At 41.5% G+C, this 25,353-nt stretch overlaps 2 protein-coding genes across 4 annotated transcripts in view; one reads left to right on the forward strand and one right to left on the reverse strand.

Moving 5' to 3' along the window:
* Window positions 1-25,353, reverse strand: part of HDAC4 (histone deacetylase 4) — a 294,548-nt gene that overhangs the window by 75,608 nt on the left and 193,587 nt on the right. For 2 of the 3 annotated variants that reach the window (XM_040357576.1, XM_040357577.1), the window contains 7 exons: window positions 14,404-14,645; window positions 14,173-14,323; window positions 12,378-12,492; window positions 7,931-8,052; window positions 6,374-6,505; window positions 4,160-4,269; window positions 3,960-4,076 (listed from right to left, as the gene is read on the reverse strand). In XM_040357576.1, the coding sequence (XP_040213510.1) occupies window positions 3,960-4,076; window positions 4,160-4,269; window positions 6,374-6,505; window positions 7,931-8,052; window positions 12,378-12,492; window positions 14,173-14,323; window positions 14,404-14,645 (989 nt within the window). Of the gene's footprint in view, window positions 1-3,959; window positions 4,077-4,159; window positions 4,270-6,373; window positions 6,506-7,930; window positions 8,053-12,377; window positions 12,524-14,172; window positions 14,324-14,403; window positions 14,646-25,353 lie in introns of those variants that run through there. The other variant, XM_040357578.1, reaches the window with a different exon arrangement.
* On the forward strand, window positions 21,464-21,827 carry LOC120943909 (ATP synthase subunit f, mitochondrial-like). Its single transcript, XM_040357579.1, has one exon. The coding sequence runs from the start codon at window positions 21,493-21,495 to the stop codon at window positions 21,760-21,762; it is 270 nt and encodes an 89-aa protein (XP_040213513.1). The 5' UTR covers window positions 21,464-21,492; the 3' UTR covers window positions 21,763-21,827.

Consider the following 25,353-nt stretch of genomic DNA (forward strand, 5'->3'; position numbering starts at 1 on the left):
TGGTGGTATTGTGACTTTTGATGCTCTATAAAATATGCTTCTAAAGTTGCGGTCCATTTATGGTTGTTACCGGATATCCAGCCTCTTCTTTAGCAGCCTGCTCCCCCCCCCAAGAATTCCTGCAAGATCCAGTTACTTGCAACCACAAGGAGCAGAAGGGTATAAGTCTGGTACTTTCATATGAGCACCACTGTAATCTTAAAAATACAGTACCACAGCAACAGGGCAGACTATTGGCTGTGGGCTCTTGGGAGTAGACTAGGAAGGTGATCCTAAGTCAGGGCATCGAAACGTAGGGCATCCCACCCACTGACTGGCACGACTGGGAGAACTTTGCAGATCCTGTGATATTACAGCGTCTAACAAAATAAAATAAATTAAAAAAGGAGCCAGGGAACAACAGCACTCTTATGGATACCTAATGAGGATAAGTAGGGCGCAATTTAATTTGGATACATTATTTCAAAACCAATAAATACGTGTGTAAGATATAAGAAAATACATTCTGGATCGGATCCTCATGTAACATTCAGTATACCTCATTCCCAAGTAATGTGCTTTGTGAATACCCTGACATCATGCCAGGGACCACACAAAACCGGCTGGGCGGTCATTTATTATTTATGTTTGTTATAGTTCTCTGCCATCAAGTCACAAAGCTTTTAAGCTACATGATCAGGCTGTCCAATGGATTGATATGAGCCCATTCTGTGCATCCACTCTATAACATTCAAGCTGGATGTATTCTGTCAGTAAATCACTATCCAGCTATTTCAAACACACCCCATTTAATATGCGAATATCTACAGATCCGATATCTGAGGTTATTCTTTGCATGCATAGTAAAGAATTTTAAACATCTGAAAAAAGTTAGACAATAGACAAAAAAAATTGACAAATTAAATAACAAAATCTGAAGCCAGGCACTCCACAACATAAGAGCACAAAGCTCAGTGTAATCTGACACACAGGATTCCCAGCCTCACTGAGAAACATTCCTATTTGAGGCTGCCCATCACCTTCTGTGTGCCAGAAGTGAGGCAGACCTTTGCCATGGACTATCTGGTGTCCAGAAAACTGTCAGAAGTGACACATGCATATTGCAAAGAAAGGAGAGAGCAGCCGGAATCCGCATTAGGTGCAACGAACTGAGGCAAGTATACACTATATGAGGATATGCTTTGTTATTTTTAAACAGTGTTGTAAAACACATCCATCATAGCTATACATACTGTTGGGCTCAAAAGTTTACATACCCTGGCAGAATGTATGCTTTCTTGGCCATTTTTCAGAGAATATGAAGGATAACACAAAAACTTATTTCACTCATGGTTAGTGTTTCCCTGAAGCTATTTATTATCAACCCACTGTGTTTACTCTTTTTAAATCATAATCACAACAGTAATTACAGTGTGTGTGTGTATAAAAGATAAAAGGTCAATGAGTTTCTGGACTCCTAACAGACCATTGCATCTTTCATCTAGTGCTGCACTGACGATTCTGAGTCATGAGGAATGCAAAAGAAATGTCAAAGGATCTGTGGGAAAGGGTAGTTGAACTGTATAAAACAGGAAAGGGATATAAAAAGATATCCAAGAAATTGAGAATGCCAATCAGCAGTTTTCAAACTCTAATCAAGAAGTGGAAAAAGAGGGGTTCTGTTGAAACCAAACCACGGTCAGGTAGAACAACTAAAATTTTAGCCACAACTGCCAGGAAAATTGTTCGGGATGCAAAGAAAATCCCACAAATAACTTCAGGTGAAATACAGGACTCTCTAAAAACATGTGGTGTGGCTGTTTCAAGATGCACAATAAGGAGGCACTTGAAGAAAGATGCTCTGCATGGTTGAGTCGCCAGAAGAAAGCCATTACTACACAAATGCCACAAAGTATCCCACTTACAATACGCCAAACAGCACACAGACAAGCCTCAAACCTTCTGGCACAAAGTCATTTGGAGTGATGAGACCAAAATTTTGCTTTTCGACCTCAACCATAAAACGCCACTTCTTGAGAGGAGTCAACAAGACCTATGATGAAAGGTACATCGCTGATGTTTTAGGGATGTGTGAGCTACAAAGGCACAGGAAATTTGGTCAAAATTGATGGCAAGATGAATGCGCAGTATGTTATCCAAAAAAATACTGGAGAAACTGTTGCATTCATCAGCCAGGAAGCTGCACATGGGACGTACTTGGACATTCCAACATGACAATGATCCAAAACACAAGGCCAAGTCGACCTGTCATTGGCTATGGCAGAATAAAGTGATGGTTCTGGAGTGGCCATCTTAGTCTCCTGACCTCAATATCATTGAGCCACTCTGGGGAGATCTCAAATGTACAGTTCATGCAAGACAGCCCAAGAATTTACAGGAACTGGAGGCTTTTTACCAAGAGGAATGGACAGCTTTACCATCTGAAAAAATAAAGAGCCTCATCCACAAATACCACAAAAGACTTCAAGCTGTCATTGATGTTAAAGGGGCAATACACGGTATTAAGAACTGGGGTGTGTAAACTTTTGATCAGGGTCATTTGGGTAGTTTGTTGTGATTATGATTTAAAAAGCGTAAAACACAGTTGATTGATAATAAATGGCTTCAGCCAAACACCAATCATGAGTGAAATAATTGTTTTTTGTGTCATCATTCATATCCTCTGAAAAATGGCCAAGAAATCATAAATTCGCTCAGGGTATGTAAACTTACGAGCACAACTGTATAACCTCAGTTAATCATATTACGCGATACAATTACTGTTCAAAACATCAACAATGGGATATTAGAAATTCTGCTAATTTCTCAGATCATGTCTGCTTCTTTAGGGGATATGGAGGTTTCAGATTTGCACATTCAATTATATAAAAATAAATGACCTATAAGACAGAGGTCCGGGGAAAGCATTTGTGGAAGAATGCATGGGACAAATATAAGAAAGTTGCTTAAACCAGCCCTGCGAGTGTCCTATGATATCGGTCTCAGAGGATAGAAGGAATAACCATGGTGGCTCTAGAATCTTTTAACTGGAAGTTTTTTTTTTTTTTAAGTATTATTAATAAATATGAATTTTATGTATACTACATGTGATCAGTATTTTCTCTTAATTGTATGATATTCCCTATTAGCAATCCTAGAGCCCCTACATTAGTCTATTTGTTATTTTGTATGTATTAGGATGTTGGTGCACTGTAGTTGGTAGAATAACCTTCCTTGATATACATACATATTTTATGCAACAGACTATATTTTGTATAATGTACGGTATATGATTTTATAGTAGGAATAGTACTTTAACTTAATAATCCATCTCAATTTGAGAAGACCATACTGTATAGTGCCTATAAGATACGAGTTGCCATTAAAAAACCTGGTTAAATCCCAAGCTGTATCTGTAGCTGGGAAAGTTAAATTGTATATACACCCCAACAATAAGCTTCTTTTATTAGCTCCCTTTTGGTCTGTTAAAACTTAAATTAAACGTGTTTTGATATACCTGTTTAAGAAGTAAAACAAAAAATAATAATCTGTTGATGCTGCCAGAATTTGTTTTCGCTCTGCCCGTACTTATGTATTTTTACAGAGAGCTGTGAACAATACTAACTGATAAATTACATATCTTCACTATTTTTTTGGCAATGAGGAGAGAAGATGTGTTCTGCAGTCCTGTCACAGGGGGGCAACGCTGCTCCTCTATAAAGAATGGTGAGTGAATACTGTCACCTTAGCACAGGAATTGTTAGGATCACCAGGTAAAAAAAAAAGAAAAGAAAAAAGCCTGATAAAAGAAAACGAATACAGCCAGCACACCTATGAAATTGTCAAACACATTTTTTGTTTATGGTTCCTAGATTTAACATTTACTTTAACATTTACTAATTTATTTGAGCCTAATGTTTAAATGTAGAGTGCGGTTTAACACTTCAGTCACTAAGCGCAGAATGTGAGAGGATACGTACATTAGAAGATCCAGTGGCAGGCAGTCCCAGAGTTATGTTGGGTAAAGAGGGTGAGGTATAGAGAGGGAGCTGGGTCACAGAGCCCTCCCTGTTCATCAATCTATGGGCCAGAGCAGCCTAAAAAATACAAATAATAATCAATAATTATAATACACCTACATATGAAGCGTTTTCCATGCAACACCCAAAGCTAAAAATACCTCTGCCTGCATGCCCAAAGTACCAGCAATGCCATTCTCAGTGGTAATGTTGCTTGAGCTGTTGTTGGGGGAACTAGGGCCGGAACCAGGTGCACTATTGCAAGCAGAGTCTAAAAGTAAATACAAAATACAATGAATATTACCAGCAAGAATTTAGTTGTGGATAATATGCTTTAAAAAGAAACCTGTCTAATTAAAAATATGGGAGCATCCACTTATTACCTTCTTTTGAAGTTGCAAGCTCTGTAAAAGTAATCCTTAATCCCTACTTGGTGAGTGCATATCTGGTGTCCTAACACTTCAGCAATTGCATGCTTGGTTCAAGATTCGAACCATGTATGGGCAAGGCTGAATATACCAAAGTTGATCGATCAACTTGGGTACAACCAGTCTGACAGATTTTACATACAATTATCGCTAACGGCTGGAATAGTCGCTAGCAATAATCACTGGGATGGCTTGAGCTGCGCCCCCCGCCGGGAGGAATTTCCGCATTAACACAATCTGTCTTGATGGAGGAATTGAGCAAAGTTCTTTCCTGCAATCCATGCACTGTGTATGGTCTTGTCTTACAAAGAAAATTGTGATGAGGAAAAAATGGACTTTGTAGGCACATATAAAATTGGTAACAATATTATTTATCAGTTCACATGAATACATACATAAACATTACAGATTTAATAAAACAATGGTTTATATTTACGGTGCTTCCTGGCCTCATTATAGGGGCCAGTGTAGCCCCTCTCCTTCCAGGCTCTCATGGCTCATTATCCCTTCTGCCTTGCTTCCTAGGATAAGTTTATATACAGCCTTGTATGCACATTTATTTATGTGCACATGTCCAGCCTTTTGAACCCTCTTATCCAGGAGTTTAAAAACATCAAGGTCCACATCTTTCTTTACATTTGCTATGGTGCCTATTTTTCCAATTTAAACCGTGTGTGTGATCCCTTTCCCTGGGATTGTAATGGTATAGAATTGTCTTTGCAAACAGACCTGTATACAACCCAAGGCTACGTGCCAGCAGTAACAGGCAGTAAAGGGCAATACACCATCAGATATGCGAGTATGGGACCCAGTTTAGTTGCAGAACATATTTTCCTATGATCTATATTAAAGTCTTCACTAGCATTTACCCATATACGTTTTATATCTATATAGTTACTTTGTGTACCCCCCACATCCCATCAGATGTGCTGTCTATGGTTGCTGTCCAGCATTAGGACCCGTGGTCTTTATCTCCTCCCAGGGGGAAGGGAGTTGTCCTGCGACTGCGTTTTTTGGTATATGTGAGCGTGGAAACAGTTATTTGAAGCACTGTTTTATCGGTGAGTTCATATGTAACATATAGGTATATGTATGTGTATCCCAATATCTATATTATACATATTGTATTCTAATGTATACATGTTCCTTTAACTAGAAACATGGAAGCTCCTGAGGAAGGCTCGACTTGAGTAGTGAAACATGTAGAGCAAAGTCTTTGAACACAGTTTTTAATCATCAAGGAACTTTGGAATATCCAAGAGGAATACCTGTATCTCAGTGTGGGCTTTCTTTTGCTTGTCACGTGGCATTGCCCCACAGGAAGTATTATACTTAGTATCTTATCTAGGACAACCACGGTGTCCTTCAATTATATTTTATTAAATATGTAATGTTTATGTATGCAATTCATGTGGACTATTAAATAATATTGTTACCAATTCTATATTTGCCTACAAAGTCCATTTTTTCCTCATCACAATTTTCTCAGATTATATAGGATGTGGCACATGTATATTTGGGGTGTTTGATTGCCACCTCAGGGCACTGCAATCTAATTAAATTCTTGTCTTACAAAGAGGTGAAACAAGGAAAAAAAGCGACAGCCCAGATGCTTTCAATTTTACAAACAAATCATCAATGGCAATTTTTAACAAGTTGCCAATAAGTAGGTCTAACCGAACTTTGATGGAAGGCATCAACTAATTATGTTAGAACAAAGTCAGAAAAAGATATGATATTACAGTCACCTGATTTAAGCTTTAGCAGTATACAGAAAAACCAAGTGGCCAGAATGACATCTTTTGGCTTAGCACTATGGTTTCCACAGAGTTGAGGCTAATGGCATGGGTGTCAAAACAGCTACCTCCATCTTCAATGTTAACATACAAAAAAACAGGGGATTTTTGTTTTTCCTGAAAATTTACTTAACAGATAATGATCACTCACCAGACACATCCATAGGACGCTTCTTCAGAGAAGTCACACCAGGACCATCTTTCCTTCTTAGGAGAGGGCTGCTTCTGCGTTCTGCAACCTTCTGCTTCAGTCTGGAACGCAACTTGAGATTGGGCTCAGATGCTGAACAGAGCAAGACAGCGAGAGAATGAATGGAAGAAAAATAAAAAAAAATAAACGGTATATGTGATGTCTAAATTACTCAAAACACTGAGTGCACTGTAATGTTAATTTGAGTTCATTCTAGAAAAAGTATAATAGGGCAGTACTGTGGCAGAGGGGTTAGTGCTGCCCCCTTGAGGAACAGAGTTGCTAGGTTCGGTTCTGGCCAGCACACTACAGGCCGGTGTGCACTGCGCATGCATGAGTCATGAAGCGCCTCCCCATTGGTCTGGCAATCTTCTGGGACCTGTGACATGTCCCAGAAGACTGCAAGGAGGGAGGGGAACATGAGAACTTCCGCTCGAGCCACCAAGGCGGCCTGAGCAGAAGTAGGAGCAGATGCCTGATAAAACTAGATACCTGCTCCCTCTCCCCCCCTAAAAAAAATGACTTGCCAAATGTGGCATATTTGAGTGGGAAGGAGTGCCTAAATTGGAACTTTCCCTTTTGGGTGGAGCTCCAATTTAAGGTAAACTGGTTCGGACAAGCACTCAAGTACACACTGATGAGACTAATGCTATTCCTATACACAAACATATGTTATCTTTATTCTTTATTATATTATTATCATTTAACTTTATTAAAGAAAAGTTTACTGTACATGCTAAGGCAAGATCTATTCTGACAAAAAAAAATAAAAAAATTTAGGTCATGAAATTAAGAAACTTTTTCTGTGTTTTGTGGTGCTTACTTGTGGAAACAATACAGAAGCAGCTTACTAAATATTTTTAATACAGTTAAGGTACTGAATTCTCTATGGCTTCCTTAATCTATTCTGCTGCATACATGGCTCCAGCAGCATTAAGCAAACCATAATATACTTGCATGAATATCTCTACACAGTGCTGTAAATCCAGGGATTTCTCACAGGTCCAAGTGTCTTATCTAAGAAATTGGAAGCATAACTGGAACCTCAACAGCCACATTAAAATCAATCAATAGCTTTCATACTGGTGAAAGCTTCCGCTGGTACCTGACTTAACCCACGGAACCAGCTCAGCCCACTGCCTGAGAAGACCACATCAAATAAATATACTAGAGGAACATTAATAATTCACAAACATTCCTGTAACTACTCATAAGGCACACAAATGGAAATGGGTGTGGGGGTAAGGAACAGCATGAAGAGACAGAGAGACAAGGAAAATAATAAATGGATAAATGTGGTAAGGATGAGAGTGAAAGCAGTCAATGAGGGTAGTAAAAAAAAAGGATACATCAATATTAAAACCAGGTGTAATGTCTTACTTGCCCTCTCCATGCACACAGTATGCAAAGGGTGTATTGAGATGTAAACAAACATCTACCATTTACTTTAATGTAGTTCCTTTAAGAAACCGGTCAGTAGCTAATTTACTGAACCATAGCAACTTTGCCAATGCTCACCTGTCTTTCTTAGGGGGAAGTCATCCTTTGAGTCATACATTCCCAAGACAGGATGGTGGTATGAACCAGATACCCCTCCCTGAGGTGGTGGACTCTGGTCCAGAGAGCTATGCTGAGTTTTCCTGTGGGTTAGGATGGTTATTGGTATTAGTAACCATTGCCCTGATAAACTCATACAGCATTCAGCATCCATATCAACTGTAAAAATCCTCTACTAGGATGTCCTTAAAACAAAGATAGGAATACTTCCACTGTAAATCACATACAGTCTTCTGTAAAGAGATTCAGCACAACAAAAAAACTTATGTAGACAAATGTTGCTGATCTTTCGCCAGTCATTACTGGTTTAATTTTAATACTCTCTAAATTATCAGCTTCAATAAATGACAAAGTATTTTATTTGGGGAATAATATATTTACAACATAGTGATTTAAGGAAAATAAAATGGTGACAAACTTAAATATCATGACCTTCCATATTGGAAGAATTTTATTTGTACCTTGTTCTGTTCCCTTCCCAAAGTGCCTAGATGTTGGTGCCCTATTATGCAAATTCTGATCAGAGCTTGGGTGACCTACAGCCAACCCACTGCAGAGTACCTGTACCTCCCTGCAGGTTAGGGAGGCCACACATATGGTGGCCAAACAGGGAGCTGTGCGGAGAGGAGAGATGTCCAAATTCTTGTCAGTATTTGCATAATATAAGACATTTTGCTGCCATGGGTGCTCTGGAAAAAAAAAAAGGGACATGGGTGCAATCGTCTAAGCGGAAAAAAAAATCCTGGTACGCGATTTCTAGATTGAAGAGTTTTGGGTCCTTTCCACACTATTTGATAGATCTCTTTCTCCCCTGAGCTCTTCCTAAACGGAAATTTAAACTTCTTTGGCAGGTCACCACAGCTGCTAAACAGACACTGGCAAAGGCCTGGGGAACATTACTAGCTTTTCCCCTACTGAAACTAAAATAGAAGCCACTTTGCAAAACAGTGTGTTGATGGTGTTCTTGGGTGACCCACTTCTTCTCTACAAGTTTTAATGAATCCTTGCTTGAGCCCTGACCTGCATCCATGACTATCTTTGCCTGATCAGCATTTCTTTCTCATCTACAGACAAGTCCCTGGGATCCCTTCCTTCCCCCCATCACTACACCCACAAAATGTTCAGTTTTTGCACTGTATTCCTGGGCACTTTCACATTTATCGTTTTATATGTAATTTAAAACAAATCTTTATGATTACTGATGTAATGGTGGATGCTGTGTTTTCTACTCTGCCATAAATCTAAAAAATAAAAGTTTGAGCCAGACAAAAAAGAAACCCTACAGCTTTATAAACATCACTTACCTGTAATGAAGGATGTCCCACATTGTGCAGGCCTAATGGATCCTAGAGAAATCTTCACTGCAGGGATTCCCCGTCCTCTTTCCGGATTTGAACTTCCAGTACTGCGATGGTTAACAGATGGTTCATGCAGAACATCAGTACAGATGGTCTGATGGGGACCCACCCACTTACACTGGAAAAGTGCTTTCATCAATTACACTGCTTGTAACAGAATCGGTGAATGGGAGTCTGATGAGTCACAAGATCCTCTACCTCATTCACAGATTGTTACAAGCAGTGTAATTAATGAAAGAAATTCTCAATAGAGGAGGAGGGGGGAACATGTCCCCATCGGACTATCTGTACTGCTGTTCTGCCTAAAGACACAAGGCTGTTAACCATCACAGCACCGGATGTATAGAGCCATGAAAAGGATGGCACATTCTTCTGGTGATAATTTCTCCCAGTTCAAGCTTTCTGCACAACGTGGGACATCCTTAAAGTATGTGTAAACCTTCACCTTGTAAAACAACCAATACAGCTTAACATAGAAATGAAAGAAAAAACATTTGTATATATACCTACAGTATGTATAGATGCAGGGTTTGACAAATTTGCTTGGAATCTAGGAGCCAGCTAAAAAAGTTAGGAGCCAGAAAACGCTCCCCATCCCGACGAGCTCGCGTGCAGAAGCGAACACATACGTGAGTAGCGCCCGCATATGTAAACGGTATTCAAACCACACATGTGAGGTATCGCCCCGATCGTTAGAGCGAGAGCAATAATTCTAGCCCTAGACCTCCTCTGTAACTCAAAACATGCAACCTGTAGTTTTTTTTAAACGTCGCCTATGGAGATTTTAAACATCGCCTATGGAGATTTTAAAGGGAAAAAGTTTGTCGCCATTCCACGAGCGGACGCAATTTTGAAGCGTGACATGTTGGGTATCAATTTACTCAGCGTAACATTATCTTTCACAATATAAAAAAAATTGGGATAACTTTACTGTTGTCTTTTTTTTTAATTAAAAAAGTGTATTTTTTTTTTTCAAAAAAAGTGCGCTTGTAAGACCGCTGCGCAAATACGGCGTGACAGAAAGTATTGCAACGATCGCAATTTTATTCTCTAGGGTGTTGGAATCAAAAATATATATAAATGTTTGGGGGTTCAAATGTGAGGAAAGGAGATGGCAGTGAAAACTGTAATTTTTCACTCAGAATTGCTGTTTAACATGTAATGCCAACGGCCACCACCACATGGCGCCAGCTCACAAAAGGGAGAGCTTGAGACTTCGCAAAGCCGGGGCCTCAATTACCGTCTGTCGCGCGGCGGGGGAGCACGGAGACACAGGATCCTGTGCCTCCGTGCGCCCCCACCTCCCGATCGCGGGAAGGCCCGTAATTGAGGCCCCGGCTTCGCGGCCTTGTAGGCCGCAAAGCCGGGGCCTCAATTACCGGCGGTCGCGGGCACCAGGTCACAATTTCTTGTCGCAATTGCGACCTGGCGCCCGGATATTGTCGACCACTGTATAGATGTATGTGTGTGTATTAGGGTTGTCCCGATACCACTTTTTTAGGACTGAGTACAAGTACCGATACTTTTTTTCAAGTAGTCGCCGATACCGAATACCGATACTTTTTTTAAATGTGTCCCCAAATGCAGCCATGTCCCCCACATATGCAGCCATGTCCCCCCCAGCCATGTCCCTCACATATGCAGCCATGTCCCTCACATATGCAGCCATGTCCCTCAGATATGCAGCCATGTCCCTCACATATGCAGCCATGTCCCTCTAGCCATGTCCCTCACATATGCAGCCATGTCCCTCACATATGCAGCCATGTCCCTCACATATGCAGCCATGTCCCTCTAGCCATGTCCCTCACATAAGCAGCCATGTCCCTCTAGCCATGTCCCTCACATATGCAGCCATGTCCCGAGTCCAGCCATGTCCCGAGTCCAGCCATGTCCCGAGTCCAGCCATGTCCCGAGTCCAGCCATGTCCCCCATACCTTTGCCGCCGCCGCATGGAGAAGATCACAGCATTCATTTGAATAGCTGTGATGTTCCCGCACGGCGTTTAACCCATGCGGCGGTGCGGTGCGATGCGGCGGCTTTCGATGCGGCGGCGGGGAAGTATTCTATTTAGGTATCGGGGGTATTTGCACGAGTACGAGTACTCCCGCAAATACTCGGTATCGGTCCCGATACCGATACTGGTATCGGTATCTGGACAACCCTAGTGTGTGTATATATATATATATATATATATATATATATATATATATATATATATATATATATATATATATATATATATATATATATACACATACATATACACACACACACATATATATATATATACACACACACACACATATTACATATGGCGGTGGGTGTCAGCCGACGTGTCCGCTGACACCCACAGCTCCATAGAAAGGGTCCCCTGACAGCGGACCTAATTGGATCGCCTGTGTAAAAGGGGCCCTTAGATGCATTTTTACAAACTTGATTATTTGCATTGAAATATGTACTATATAGTGATGGATATTTAATATTTTTTAAAGAAAGACTTTGATTGTCTTAGATAAGAAAATGTCCCCCTAAAAATAAGTTTGATGAAGTCATAACAGGGTCAACCATCAACTTTTTTCATTGATTTTCACATGGTTCAATGGCAAGTTTGAAAAAGGGATTTTCAACTGAAAGAAAACTAAAAAAAAAAAAAAAAATCAGGCAATTAAGTATCTCATGTGCCTTGAAGCCAACAGACAGTCATTAAAAAAAAAAAAAATGTAGACACACTAAGGGCTCATGTTCACACTTGACCTGCAGTTTTCAGCACTAGAAAAACGAAGTTCCCTGAAAGGGGACACAGAAAATAATGATTTGTTCACACAGCTTTCAGGTGAGCTCCAGTGCTGAAATATGCAACATATCAGGGTTTCTCCATTCCACCCTACCACTTGCCCTTAGCTCAATTTCTCGTGTTGGTGATTAGAAATGGATTGACACTAACATTTCAATAAAGTAAAAAAAAAAAAAAAAAAAAGGAAACAGTACTTTGCTTAACAGTGCAGGTAGCTTGAACCGACTCAAAGTGTAAACATAAAAATACCCACCAGAAGCGAGGGTCATTAGACATGCAATGATTTAGGCTACGATGAGCAAGGGCTTTCTTCTTGTTCAGGACAAACTCTTGTAACTTCATTTTAACTTCAGTGCTTGCTACAGCACCTACAAAAGAGGACCCAGAGAGAAGCTTAAACTGCGAGGAAAATAAAAGTCACTGTGTAAAAGCAATGTAAGAAATACATAGTGTTACTATTAAAAACATACAATTTGCCAGATGAGGAAGACGAAGCCTCACTTAAGTGCAGCTTTACAAAAATAAAAGCTGATAACAAAGTGGTGAACATATTAGGGGCTTGCCTGAACCCTTCTTTAGTGTTGGCATCCTCCTAAAAGTGGACAAGCTTAACATATGTCAAGAAAAGTGTGACTTTTGATTGCTTTTGATTGACTTTTGATGTGACTTTTGATTGCAATAAGAAGTGATGTAAAAATGTTCAGAAACCTAAAATAAAGGATACATAATCATGATAAAAAAATGAGGGATCAAAGAGGGACATTTCTGAACTTTTTATGCTTTCCCTGGCTGATCATTTCTCTACTCTGGCTTCAATACTGTCTGGGTAGCTGACGCAGAACAAGTAGAGATAAGTAGCCCTGATACACTTTGACACTTGCGGCATGCCTCTTCTTGGACAGACCGAGACATACTGAAACAGAGCAGGCAACTAGCATTTTTAGAAGGACTACAACAGCAGTCACAATACTTCTCATGACAGATTCCCTTTTGAAAGAATTTGCCTTTTAAGAAACACGTAGATTGCCTATTTAAACCTACAAAAAAAATGAAACTTTTAATTACCTGAAACGTCCCCATCATTTAGGACTTAAGTTTCAACAGTCATTCCGTTAAAGCCATCAACTGAGAAGCAGGGAGTGCCTTGCGAAAGAAGGTCTGGCTTGTTTTAAAGAGGCCACAACCTCCCTGCCAGGATTTTGAGCAGGTTTGTGCACCAAGTTCTCTTGGGACAATTTATAGAGGTAAGGATCACCAGAATCCGTTCCTCCTCTATCCACTATCTTTTGGAGTTGAGGGAAAAGCTGCAATAGAAGGAATGCACTCACGAGATAGAACAAGGTCCAAGGAATCACTAGGGCAACCACCACAAGAGCCAAGAGGCAATTTTTACTGGAGCGGGAACATTTTCACTGGTGCCATGCCTAAAATCAGTCCCAACTATCTCTAGTCTAAGTCTAAAGTCTAAAGGGCAGAATTTTTGAAGCCGATTAGGCATGCAAATGTTGAGGACATGCAGATATCTTCAGTTTTGGGACTATTTTTTTTTTTCTTTAGCAGGAACTGGGATTACCACTCCTCAAGGTTGATTAAGGGCTGCCCACAAGTCTGCCGGTTTTGAGGTATAGCTAGTAGTTTGGAGGGTAGGTAGCATTCTATTTTGTCATTCTGCCAATGCAGAATCCAGTGCCCAAAGTAGCAAACATTACAGGCCAGGCCAGCCCCGCTGATTTGAATTCTGGGCATAGATCCCAAGATATACATAGAGGGAAACTGATAGAACTGTCAGTTAAAGTGGAATAAAAAGAATTGGTGTAGACTGAGACATCTCCAGAGGAGAATAGGTCATCACATAAGGACACTAGCAAAAAACTGTAGTCCCACGGAGTTGGTGGGGTTAAATGGTTGATACCTGAGGGCAGCGGTAAAAAAGGACTAGGTTCTAGGACTTGCTGCGTGTTATACTGAAGGAATCTTCTATAATGAAAACCTTACATACCAATATTCCACCAAAGAGCTCTCTGCATTATGAAGCCTCAAATACTCACTTTCTTTTCCCTTTTCCTTATTCTTCAGTTGTAACAGTTTCTGTTCCCTGTGTTGTTTCTCCATTTCTTGCTCCTGCCGATGCTGTTCCAGCTTTCTTTGGTGTTCCAAAAGCTCCTGTTGATGTTTCATGGCCAGGAGTTCTTGTTGTTGCTGTAAACCAGGTCAATACGTTAGTACAACTATTAATCGTACTCATTAGAAAAGAAAACACAACTCCTATGAGCTGTTACCTTTACATGGTCATGTAGCTGGGCTTCATGTTGTCTTGACAGCTGTTCATGCTGCCTCTGAAACTCTGCTATAAGGATCTGCCGCTGTATTTGCTGCTTTTGCTTTAGTGCTATTAGTTCTTGCTGCAGTTGTTGCTCCCTCCCACTGTCAGCTCCTGGTATAGTATACTGGGGATCCAGCCGAAGGTCCATAGGAAGGGTGCCAGAAGCCACCTGAAGTGGCAGCGCAGCAGTAACATCAACTACAATGACAAAGAAAGCGTGTAACACCACTGAAAAGACACAGGTGACTCAAATTTACCAAAACACATTCAGTATCCGAAATGTAAGTGAAAAAAAAAAGTGCAGCAAATAAAAGGGAAAATAATAAAACCTCAGGCTGGACTAAAAGTTTTATAGGTTGCAAAATTGTAGGAATACTACTCATCTTAAACCATAAAAAAAAACAGCCCAGCAGTGAATTATGAATAAAATGTAAAGCGCAGCATTACTTGGTTTCCAATCAGGTTATTTTTAAATCCCCACCAGAGCCTTGTGAAATATCAGGAGGAAGTGGAAGAAGATAGAACTATGAGAACTTGATTGTATACGGGAACCTTCAAATTTAAACATTATTCTAGCCCCATATGTCTCAATTATCTATATATTTTCTGTATGTATGTCACCATGGCATAGGATTAGATTTGATAAGATGTGTTCCCAATTTGGACATAAGCCCTGTTATTCCAATGATTCTTTTCACAGCGTCCATTCCTGTATTGGTAAAATGGTCCAGTTTGCTACATTTTGAGCACCGACTATGTTTTGTCATTTGAATTACCTGATATCAGCATCTTCAAACACAAAATGTGACTTAAATGTCAACACTAGGTGCATGACTTCTGACACAGAGGTGTAGTTTGTACATACGCACAGCTGTTATCCTTTTCTGTAAAGTTAGAGATGTGAGAGTAATCTAAGGGCGGCCATGCATGGATCGAAATTTTGCTAGTTCAGCAGGGACCGAATGAAATTCAATCTATGTATAGGTAGACTGGTTGCACATAAGTCGATATACTGATTGACTTCTGTGCAACCATCCTGTTGGGTTTTTCCCAAACTATCGGTGCCATTGGCTATAGCCTGCAGCACTAATAGGTGTATTCTGATGCCAGGGAAGACGCCCCGATGTCAGAATATAACAAGTGATCCTCTCATCCACATAGCGCGTGTAGGTGCGGGAATCGGGTAATTTTTTTCTTTTCATTCAACCCTGATTGAAAAACAAAAATACAGGCGACTTTACTCCCCTATCTCCCGGAAACTTTATCTTTCAGTAGTTTAGAATCTCCACAAAAAAAAAAAAAAGGAGCTGCCACTGACAAATGGGCAGAAAATAACTAACTATGTAAAGCAACCTTTTAAAGCACATTTTGAAAATCTAATAAAACCTTGTTGAAAAAAAAAAAAAAAAAAAAAAAAAAAGTGGCTTTCTTTCCTGCCATCTCCTTTAGGAATACAGTTTCTAGAAAGTGACAGGCATGCTTTAAAACCAGTGAACCTAAAAACGATATATCAAGACCATGAAGGGAAGTTAAAGTGGTTAAAAATGTTTAAAGTTTGTTACCTTAATGCATTCTATGTCTGGGTGCAGCCTCCCCCCAGCCCCCCCTTATATGTACTTGAGCCCCATCTTGATCCAGTGATGTGCATAAGAGCAGAGTCTCCATTGGCTCCTGCTGCTGTAAATTACAGCCAGTGAGCCAATGAGGGTAGGGCTGAGCCGCACTCGTGTGTGAAAAGACACACAGCATGTGAATCTGGAGCAAGTCTGCAAAAGGCTTGCTATGGGGGCCCTCGGCAGGTGAAAGGAGCCAGGACTGCCGGCGGGGGAACCAAAAAGGAGAGGATCAAAAAATATATATATATATATATAAAAATAAAATATTATTATTCTTTTCCCCACAAAGGTGGAGTTACCCTTTAATAAAGCAGACCTGCCTAATAAAGCAGAAAAAAAGTGGCAAGCTTCTAAGTTCTCAATTACTGCATGTCAAGCCAATCCTTGCAGTGTTTTAGAAATGAATTAGATGCCACTACAACTGTTTGGAGCTGGTGGTAAGAAGAGTTAATAATAAAATTGAAGCCCATTTAGTATGTTGTCCATGTTGAGGATGAGATGAAAGCTGGCAGTTCTACCATGCCAGGAAGAGAGTTCATACAATTACAGGCAACATAAGGGCACAGCTGCATAGAACTGACGCACAATCAAAGACTATTGTGTTGAGAGGCTGATGCGTCACTTATGACTCTTGATCACCAAGTACCCCGAAGAGCAAACTTGTTAGGAAAAGTTGACAGGAAGGTGGGGGAGGGCCAGGCATGTCAGTGAGGGGAGTTGGACACACTGAGTCCTTCTGAAAACAAAGCCAGCTTCTTTAGATCCTTGGGGGAGCTCCCCCAGCCCCTGGTCTCAAAGCTTTTTCCCTGGGTTTATCTCCGAGGCTTACGAATGTAGTTGAAGTGGTGACGTTAACGGACACACAAAGACTGTATTCAGCGCAGTGACGGAACCCTCAGTAGAGCATCATTATAATACAGCACATCTCCCCACAGCAATTCTTCCCACAATCCAAGACACAGTGGCCTCAGAATTGCGGAGGGTGATGTATTTTGTGGTTTTGAATAAAACACATGAATGAGGATAAATTAAAAGGCTCCATTCTGGAATGATAAAAAAAAATACAATAGCTGTATAAGAGCAGGAAACCTTAACACCAACTCAAAGCATGTGAAATGGACAAATTCATTCACAATTCATCTTCCGTACCATAAATGCAGTCAACAGAGAACAGCACTATGAAATACATTTCTATAGACCCAAAGATCTTATGTATGAAGTATGCTAGACCTCTCTGGGCTGCGTCGATGAGCTTGTTTTTAACAGTTTGAGATGCTTCCGAGAGGATTCAGAATTCAATGACAGGTGCAGCTGACCTCCTTCTGACTTGCTTTTGAAAAGTCAGCAGCTACAAATACTGTAGCTGCCGACTTTTAAAATGACACTTACCTCTCCAGAGCGCCCGCGATGTCCTCATCTGAAGCCGACCTGTCCCTCAGCTCTGGATGGAGGTGCCTACATCTTAAGTAAGGGAATCAGGCAGTGAAGCCTTGCGGCTTTACAGTCTGTTTTGCTACTGCACATGTGCGAGTCGACTGGTCCCTGCTGTATTCTGGGACCTGTGCGTCTCCCAGAAAAACAGCGCGGGGGGGGGGGGGGGGGGTTTGGTCCAGACATGGCGTAGATCGCCGCGAATACTGCAGCCATCTTTCGCCGGAAGTGGGAGCAAATACCTGTCATTGAGGTATCTGCTCCCCCCTTCCCCCTGAAAGGTGGCAAATGTAACACCAGGGGGGGGGAAGGAACCGGATAAGTGGAAGTTCCGTTTCTTGGTGGAACTTCACTAGAACAAAATAATTGTAAATTGCATTTACTGTGGGAGACCAGATATAGTGAATGCAGGGTCCTGGGTTTAGCAAATTACGGTCCCAAGTTTGAGATTGTGTAATTTTGGAAGCATAGAAACACCACATAACTTGCAAACATTGCTAGGAGAGGGATTTGCAATACATAATCTTACACATTTGCAAACGATCAGTGTCTCCCTTAGGCATTCTACCTTTTCACATGCTAGGGAAGGTTAGAAGCCGACTGGCTGTTAGCTAGGAAATGCTCACAATTCTACAGTTAAAACACTTCATTCACAAGGTCCAGTATCTGAGTGTCAGTCAACAGGTCTCCACTCAACAAAGGTTAGCAGCTGCTCAGGCTGGTGAGGAAAGAACACTGATCAGTGTCCTCTGCATCAACGGGTAGGAGCCGGTTCACACTGGGGCGACTCGTCAGGCCACTCAGCCGCCTGACAAGTCGCATCCCATTCTATTCACCAGAACCGTTCTAATAGGAGCAACACAAGTCGGTCCGACTTAGAAAAAGGATCTTGTACGACTTCGGGGGCGATCCGGGGCAACTTGCATTGACTTCTATACAGAAGTCATTTTGCAAGTCGCCTCTGAAAACGTCTTCAGGACGCCTTTCCGAGTCGCCCCCGAAGTCATGCCACCGCAGTGTGAACCGGCTCCAACTCCACTTTTGTGGGGGGAGGAAAAAAAACAACAACATACCATATACAACTACAACACAAGTCCTATTGTAATGCAGGGCTTGACAAATTTGCTTTGAATCTAGGAGCCAGTATTTTTAAATCAGCTGCCCAGCACTGCATGTCAGAAGCGTTGGGCAATATGAATTGCTCATGCCAGGGGCCAAGCCAAAAAAGACTCAAAATGTAAAAACAAATAACTTTTTTTTTTAGTTTGTTATAGAATTTTGCAAATAAGTAATTTCTCTCCTTCACTGATGTGTGCTGATAGGCTGCACTGATGAGGAGGCAGCACCGATGGCCAATAATTGGCTGCACCGATGGGTGGTAAGTGGTAAGGTGGTAAGTAAAGGGCGACAGATCAAGCCTGCAACCCCAGCACCCAGCTGTCAAACTGGAGCAATGTACATAGATCACCCAGAGGGAAACGTTTTTAGATTTTTCAACAAATTTGGAGTTACTCTTTAACCACTTAAAGCGGTGGTTCCCCTAAAAATAAAATTTTGACATCGCATTTAGCAAATAAATTACAATTAGAATCGGCTTGTTTTATTTAAAAAATACCTCCGTACGTATCGTTTCCTATATTCGGTCCCACCGCCACTTCCGGGTACGATGCAGGCGGTGGGCGTTCCTAATTGATTGACAGGCATCCGACCGACGCATCCATCGCGTCACGAGATGCCGAAAACGTGACGCGATGGATGCGTCGGTCGGATGCCTGTCAATCAATTAGGAACGCCCACCGCCTGCATCGTACCCGGAAGTGGCGGTGGGACCGAATATAGGAAACGATACGTACATAGGTATTTTTTAAATAAAACAAGCCGATTCTAATTGTAATTTATTTGCTAAATGCGATGTCAAAATTTTATTTTTAGGGGAACCACCGCTTTAAGGACCGGGCCTCTTTCTGAGATTTGGTGTTTACAAGTTAAAAAATAGTTTTTTGTTGCTGGAAAATTATTTAGAACCCCCCCAAAAAAAAAATTATATATATATATATTTAAAGGTTCACTTCACCCATATAATTTTTTTTTGGGTTGTGCATATTGCACTCATTACCTTTTATATGCATTGCAAAGCGGTCTTTAAATTTGTATCTATGTCGCATCTTTCAATGAGATAAAAAACAATTAGCAAAAAAAAAATTGAAAATGCTAATTTTACTTGTCACGGTCACATGACAATCCATCTCTCTTCTGTGCTTTACTTTCTGGGGCCCTTCTTCCCATGTCTACACCAATTCTTGTATGATGTGGACATTAGTAAAAAGAGACACTTTCAGCTGCTGGGTCCCCTCTCATAGGCTCCAGAGACAGGAGAACTTCTGGGGCAGTGAAGGGACCCATACTCAAGAAGAGAAGCAGCAGGGAAAGATGTCTGGATAATAATAAAAGGAAATTGATTATGCAGGATGGCTTACGAAGAGGTGTTTGTACTCAAGACTGGGTAGTAAGGTAACTGAGGCACAATACACTCATTACATTTCATTTTTCCCTGAAGTTGGGCTTTAATTTGTGTATGAGATGAAAACCATCTATGTGGCTTATTAAAAACATAAAAAGGTAGGAATATCTATTGATAGCCTTTTGGAAAATCTTCTTGCTCAATCGGTGCAGGTCAATGTATTCTCAGGGGAGGGATTGATATTGTAGATGGGAGCATCGAGTCATATTCTTTCATTCAACAAGCCTGTTGAACAAGAAAAATGACTCATGTTTGGCCAGCCTTAGTTTATGCTTTGTAGGACTAGATTTGGCCAAAGTTTACAATCATTTTCACCTTTGTGAGCAACAAAATCTATTGTTCATGAATTTTTTTAAAAAATTGCATTGGACACTTACTCATTAAATAAACATGATAATTAATGTCAAGAACATGATTGATCAAGAATCAAAGTCAAAACACTGCAGTCTAATTTTCCATTTTCCTTTATTACCCTAGGCTACATGTTCTTCATCGTAAGTATTAGGGAGGATTTTTTTTTTGTTTTACTAAAGATGTATTATGCAGTATATTCAACAGGAATATAATCACAGTAGACTGCAAGGTTATTTCCGTCAGAGTAAAGCTGCAAGCACAACCTGTTGTCACCGTATTGGTGTCATCGGAAGCTCATTCATGTCCCCGAAGCAGCCGCCCACTCCAGCCTGTCTTTTGCTTCCTTCATTAGACAGGATAACATGTTCCAAAGATGCTCCGTATGGCATAGCACGCCTCCGTCAGCAGGAAGGTGACTCACCATAGCTCAGCAGGTGAATCACACACCCTGGAGACTGTCACAGATACAATCCCATCAAGAATGGCTCCTGTGAAAAACAGAGCTAAAAAAACCTGCAGATACAGCTCTTACTGGAAGACATTTCTCAGCATCAAGCATAGCTGAAGTAGAACTAAAAAATAGTCTGATCAAATGACAACTGAGTGCACAGAGCAGAAAGACATTTAATTAACTACTATGGAGATGTGTGAATATCTATGTCCAATGAAAGATGACGTATTTAAGAGCCAGTCTGAAAAATGTACGGTAATTATTGTGCAAAACTAAATTATTTTTCAAAACGCATAACTGCAACCAATATACCTGCCATATACTGCTTTCAAGAAAATGATTGCTGTATTACCCATCTCTCTATAGGAGATTTTAAGCTAGAGCTAGTACATTAAACAAAAATTATCCTGAGAAAAAAACTTAACGTTTTCACTGCTGTGTTGCGTCAGTGCACGTGCATTAAAATAATCACTCCATTAAGACAGCCCATTCATTTGAATAGGTTGCCCATTACACTAAAAAGCTGAATGCAGCATTTTTGTGCATTGGTACACATTATACTGCACTGTAACACTAAAGCATTGACAAGGTACATTGGGGTGCTGTATCATATGGTGTAGAACTATATGTGCTTAAAAAAAACAATAAGCTAGTGTCATTCCGGACATCAAAATGGCCGACAAGCTGGTACCTTTGGCTGAGAAGAGACTGCTGGATGTTAAGGTCGGTCAGCTTCCCAACTGGCTTGCCACTTGTAATTTCACTCAAAATGGAGTTTTGGCCGGTGTGAGAAGAGGTTATGATCGATATTATAACAAATACATCAATGTGAAAAGAGGGGGCATTGGAGGGATTGCCATGGTACTTGTTAGTTATGTAGCTTTGAGCTACGTCTGGCAATATGATCACATCAAACATGACCGCTGGAGAAAGTATCACTGACCAAACAAGAACCCTGGATTTTTTTGTTGTTACTCTGTAACCAGATCTGAAATAATAAAAATTTCAACTTAAAAAAAAAAAAAAAAACACAATAAGCTATTGTCATAATTTACAGTCGACGTAGAATGCATTGTTTGCACAAACATAGATGCTGTATTGCCTTTTCAATGTGGCTGAAGTTGAGCTTTAAATGTAATGAGTCGCCAGGACTCTTTTTTTTTTTAATCAAATAACTTTTTTTTATTAAAAATAAGAAAGATAAGGAGTACATTTCTTACAGAATACAGAGCCACATGTCGCAGCATGAGGAGACACAAGTAGACAAGGCACAGGTCAACTTTCCTTTGGTTTCCTACTGCTGCAGTGCGGATAACAACAAGTATGAACCGTCTACACGATCCTATACAATAACAGGTACATAACTGGGTTAAGAATGTCGCCGCACAGCGACCTATGTTTTCATGTTGTGAGACTGCGCACACAAAAGGGTAGAGATGGATAAAGAAAGTGAGAAAAGAAAAAGAAAAGAAAAGGAACAGAGAGAAGATAGGAGGGGAGGGGTGGGAAGAGGGGGAATCGATCATCGGAATAGCACAGCTACCTGGTCAAGATGCATCCTCCCGGAGGCGCCATGGTTCCCAGACAGTGTCGTGGGTCTCCAGTCTATCCTGTATCCTGGCAGTCATTCTCTCCATCAGCTCCACATCCTTAATCCTGGCATGCAGGGCCTCAGGGGTAGGGGGAGACCGTTTTTTCCAGTTTCGGGCAACAAGACAGCGGGCAGCCGTGAGAATGTGGCGTAACAGTTTTTTGTAAGGTGTGGGAATCTTCAAGGGGGATAGACCCAGAAGAAAAAATTTGGGGGACATGGGGATCTGAGTATCTAGGAGGCGGCTAAGCAATTGCTGAACTTCAGACCAGTAGGGGGCAATCAATGGGCAGCTCCAGTAGATATGGAAGAGGGAGCCCCTATCCCCTTGGCATCGCCAGCAGCGATCGGAACTAGCGGGATATATAGCATGGAGCACATCGGGAGTCATATACCAGAAGAGAAGTATTTTATATGTGTTTTCCTTGTATAGGGTGCAGAGGGAGCTCTTAGCTGCTTGGGACCAAATAGTCCGCCATTGCTCCAGGGGTATTTCCTCATTAAGAGCTTTGTCCCACTTTAACATATAGGAGTGTTTACCTAAAGATTCCAGGGGATAGGCATTTAGAATTTTATATTTATTTTCATATTTGGCCTGAAGGGTAGAAAAGGGCAGTAGTTTACGCGACAGGGGATCCACCAGGTTCCCAAAATGAAATAGGTTCCGTGACGTCCACGGATGGGACATTTGGTGGGTGAGGCTATCTGGCACTTTGGGATTATACATAAATGAAATCAAAAGTGAGCGCTCCGCTGAGAGTCCACATGGTCGCGACAGTCGGCGCCATAGGCGTCGAAGCTGCAACACTGAGCCCAGTAGGCGTTCAGGGGGGGCCTCCGCATCTGGGCCCCAAAGTAGACTGTTAGGGTGGGTCGGGGCCAGCCACAACTTCTCGATCTCCGTCCACCTGTTGTAGGACCGTTGGGTGAACCAGGAGGTCACTGCGCGCAGTTGCGCAGCCTGATAGTACTTGACCAGATTAGGAAACGCAAGGCCGCCGTCCGAGCGCGCCACCATTAGTACCTTCTGGGGTACCCTGTGTCTCTTGTAGTTCCATGTAAATTTAAGTAGGTCAGCTTGAAGTTTTCTCAGATGCTTATGGGGGACCGGAATGGGCAGTGTTTGAAAAAGGTAAAAGAGCTTCGGGAGAATTGTCATCTTGATCGAGGCGATCCGGCCGAGCAAGGAAATATGATGCTTTTTCCATTGCAATAGCAGGGATCGGATAGATCGGAATAGGGGGGGAAGTTTTCTTGATACAGGGTGGTGAAGCTTGGGGTGATATGTATCCCAGGACTCATTTTTTGATGTCACAATGTAGAGAATAAAATTTCCTATCATCTGTGCCCAGTCTTGCCACACAGAGTTAATCCAGCTCTGAGCAATCCTCTTTTTATTGTTCAGTGAAATAAAACAGACTTCCAGATAAAGACCAAAGTCCTTGCTTGAGTGACAGGTTATTTACATATCTTGTGCACTAGCTTGCAGACATGCACAGCTTCTTGTCTATGTATATTCTGATGGCTGTTTACACTGAACTGTAGATCACCCCATATTTTGAAAACATTTAATCAAAATACAGGAAAGACAGCCAATCCTGGGAGAGCTGGACGGGAGAGGAGAGGAGGAGAGTGGAGGGGGATGTGGGGGATGTGAATTGTGCACTTTACAGAAGCTGTGCATGTCTGCAAGCTAGTGCACAAGATATGTAAATAACCTGTCACTCAAGCAAGGACTTTGGTCTTTATCTGGAAGTCTGTTTTATTTCACTGAACAATAAAAAGAGGATTGCTCAGCGCTGGATTAACGCTGTGTGGCAAGACTGGGCACAGATGATAGGAAATCTTATTCTCTACATTGTGACATCAAAAAAAAGAGTCCTGGAGACTCATTGGGCCAAATCCTCAAAAGAGATACGCAGGCGGATCTGCTGTTCCGCCTGCGTATCCCTGTGCCTATCTTTGGAACTGATCCACAGAAGCAGTTTTCCAAAGATAGGCAGAAGATCTGACATCTGTAAGAGACTTACACTGTCGGATCTTAGGATGCAGTACCGCATCCGCCGCTGGGGGCATTTCGAGTCGAAATGCCGCCTAGCGTATGCAAATTAGGACTTACGGCGATCCACAAAGCTTTTCAGCTTCGTTTTTTCGCCGTAAGTTTTAGTTTGCATGTGTAAAATTAGGGCTGCTTTTACAAAGTATAAACTGTTTACACCTTGTAAAAGTAGACCCTTCTTCCTCGCGACGCGTTTTTTTTTTTATTTAGAATTTTTTTTTTTTTCGCCGTATCTTTTTTTTTCCCCGACGCAACTTTTTTACCCGGCGCGATCCTCAAAACTCGGCGTATCGTAAAAACACGCGATGCATGTCGGGAAAAATGACGTCACGGGCATGCGCAGTACGTCCGGCGCGGGAGCGCGCCTAATTTAAATGGAAATCGCCCATTTGTATTAGGAACGCCTTGCGCCGGACAGAGTTAAGTTGCACTGCCGAAAATGTCCAGGTAAGTGCTTTGAGGATCGGCACCTAGCTTGGGAGATTTGCGGCAGTGTAACTTAACTCGGAAAAGTTAAGTTAAGCCCGTTTTTTGAGGATTTGGCCCATTGCCTTTAAAGCTCAACTTCAGCCACATTGAAAAGGCAATACAGCATCTATGTTTAAGTGGATCTAAAAAGGTAAAATTCTATGCATGAAGGTAAAAAAAAAAAAAAATTCTGCATGCACCCCAGCACCCTTCTTTAATATTTATCTGGGCCCCGATCTTGACCCAGTGATGTGCATGAGAGCATCAGCTCTTCTCTGGCTGTGTGTCTGATCAGAAGAGAGACAGCCAAGAGAGAGAGAGAGAGAGAGAGAGAGAGAGAGAGAGAGAGAGAGAGAGAGAGAGAGAGAGCGCGCAGGGGTGGGGGCGGGGTTGAGCCACTCTGTGCGTCAATGGA

This window comes from Rana temporaria, chromosome 6, assembly GCF_905171775.1.
Source record: "Rana temporaria chromosome 6, aRanTem1.1, whole genome shotgun sequence".
In the NCBI taxonomy this organism is placed as follows: domain Eukaryota; kingdom Metazoa; phylum Chordata; class Amphibia; order Anura; family Ranidae; genus Rana; species Rana temporaria.

Excerpts from the sequence above, each read along its gene's own strand:
- LOC120943909 (XM_040357579.1), top strand. The coding sequence starts at position 21,493 with ATGGCCGACAAGCTGGTACCTTTGGCTGAGAAGAGACTGCTGGATGTT.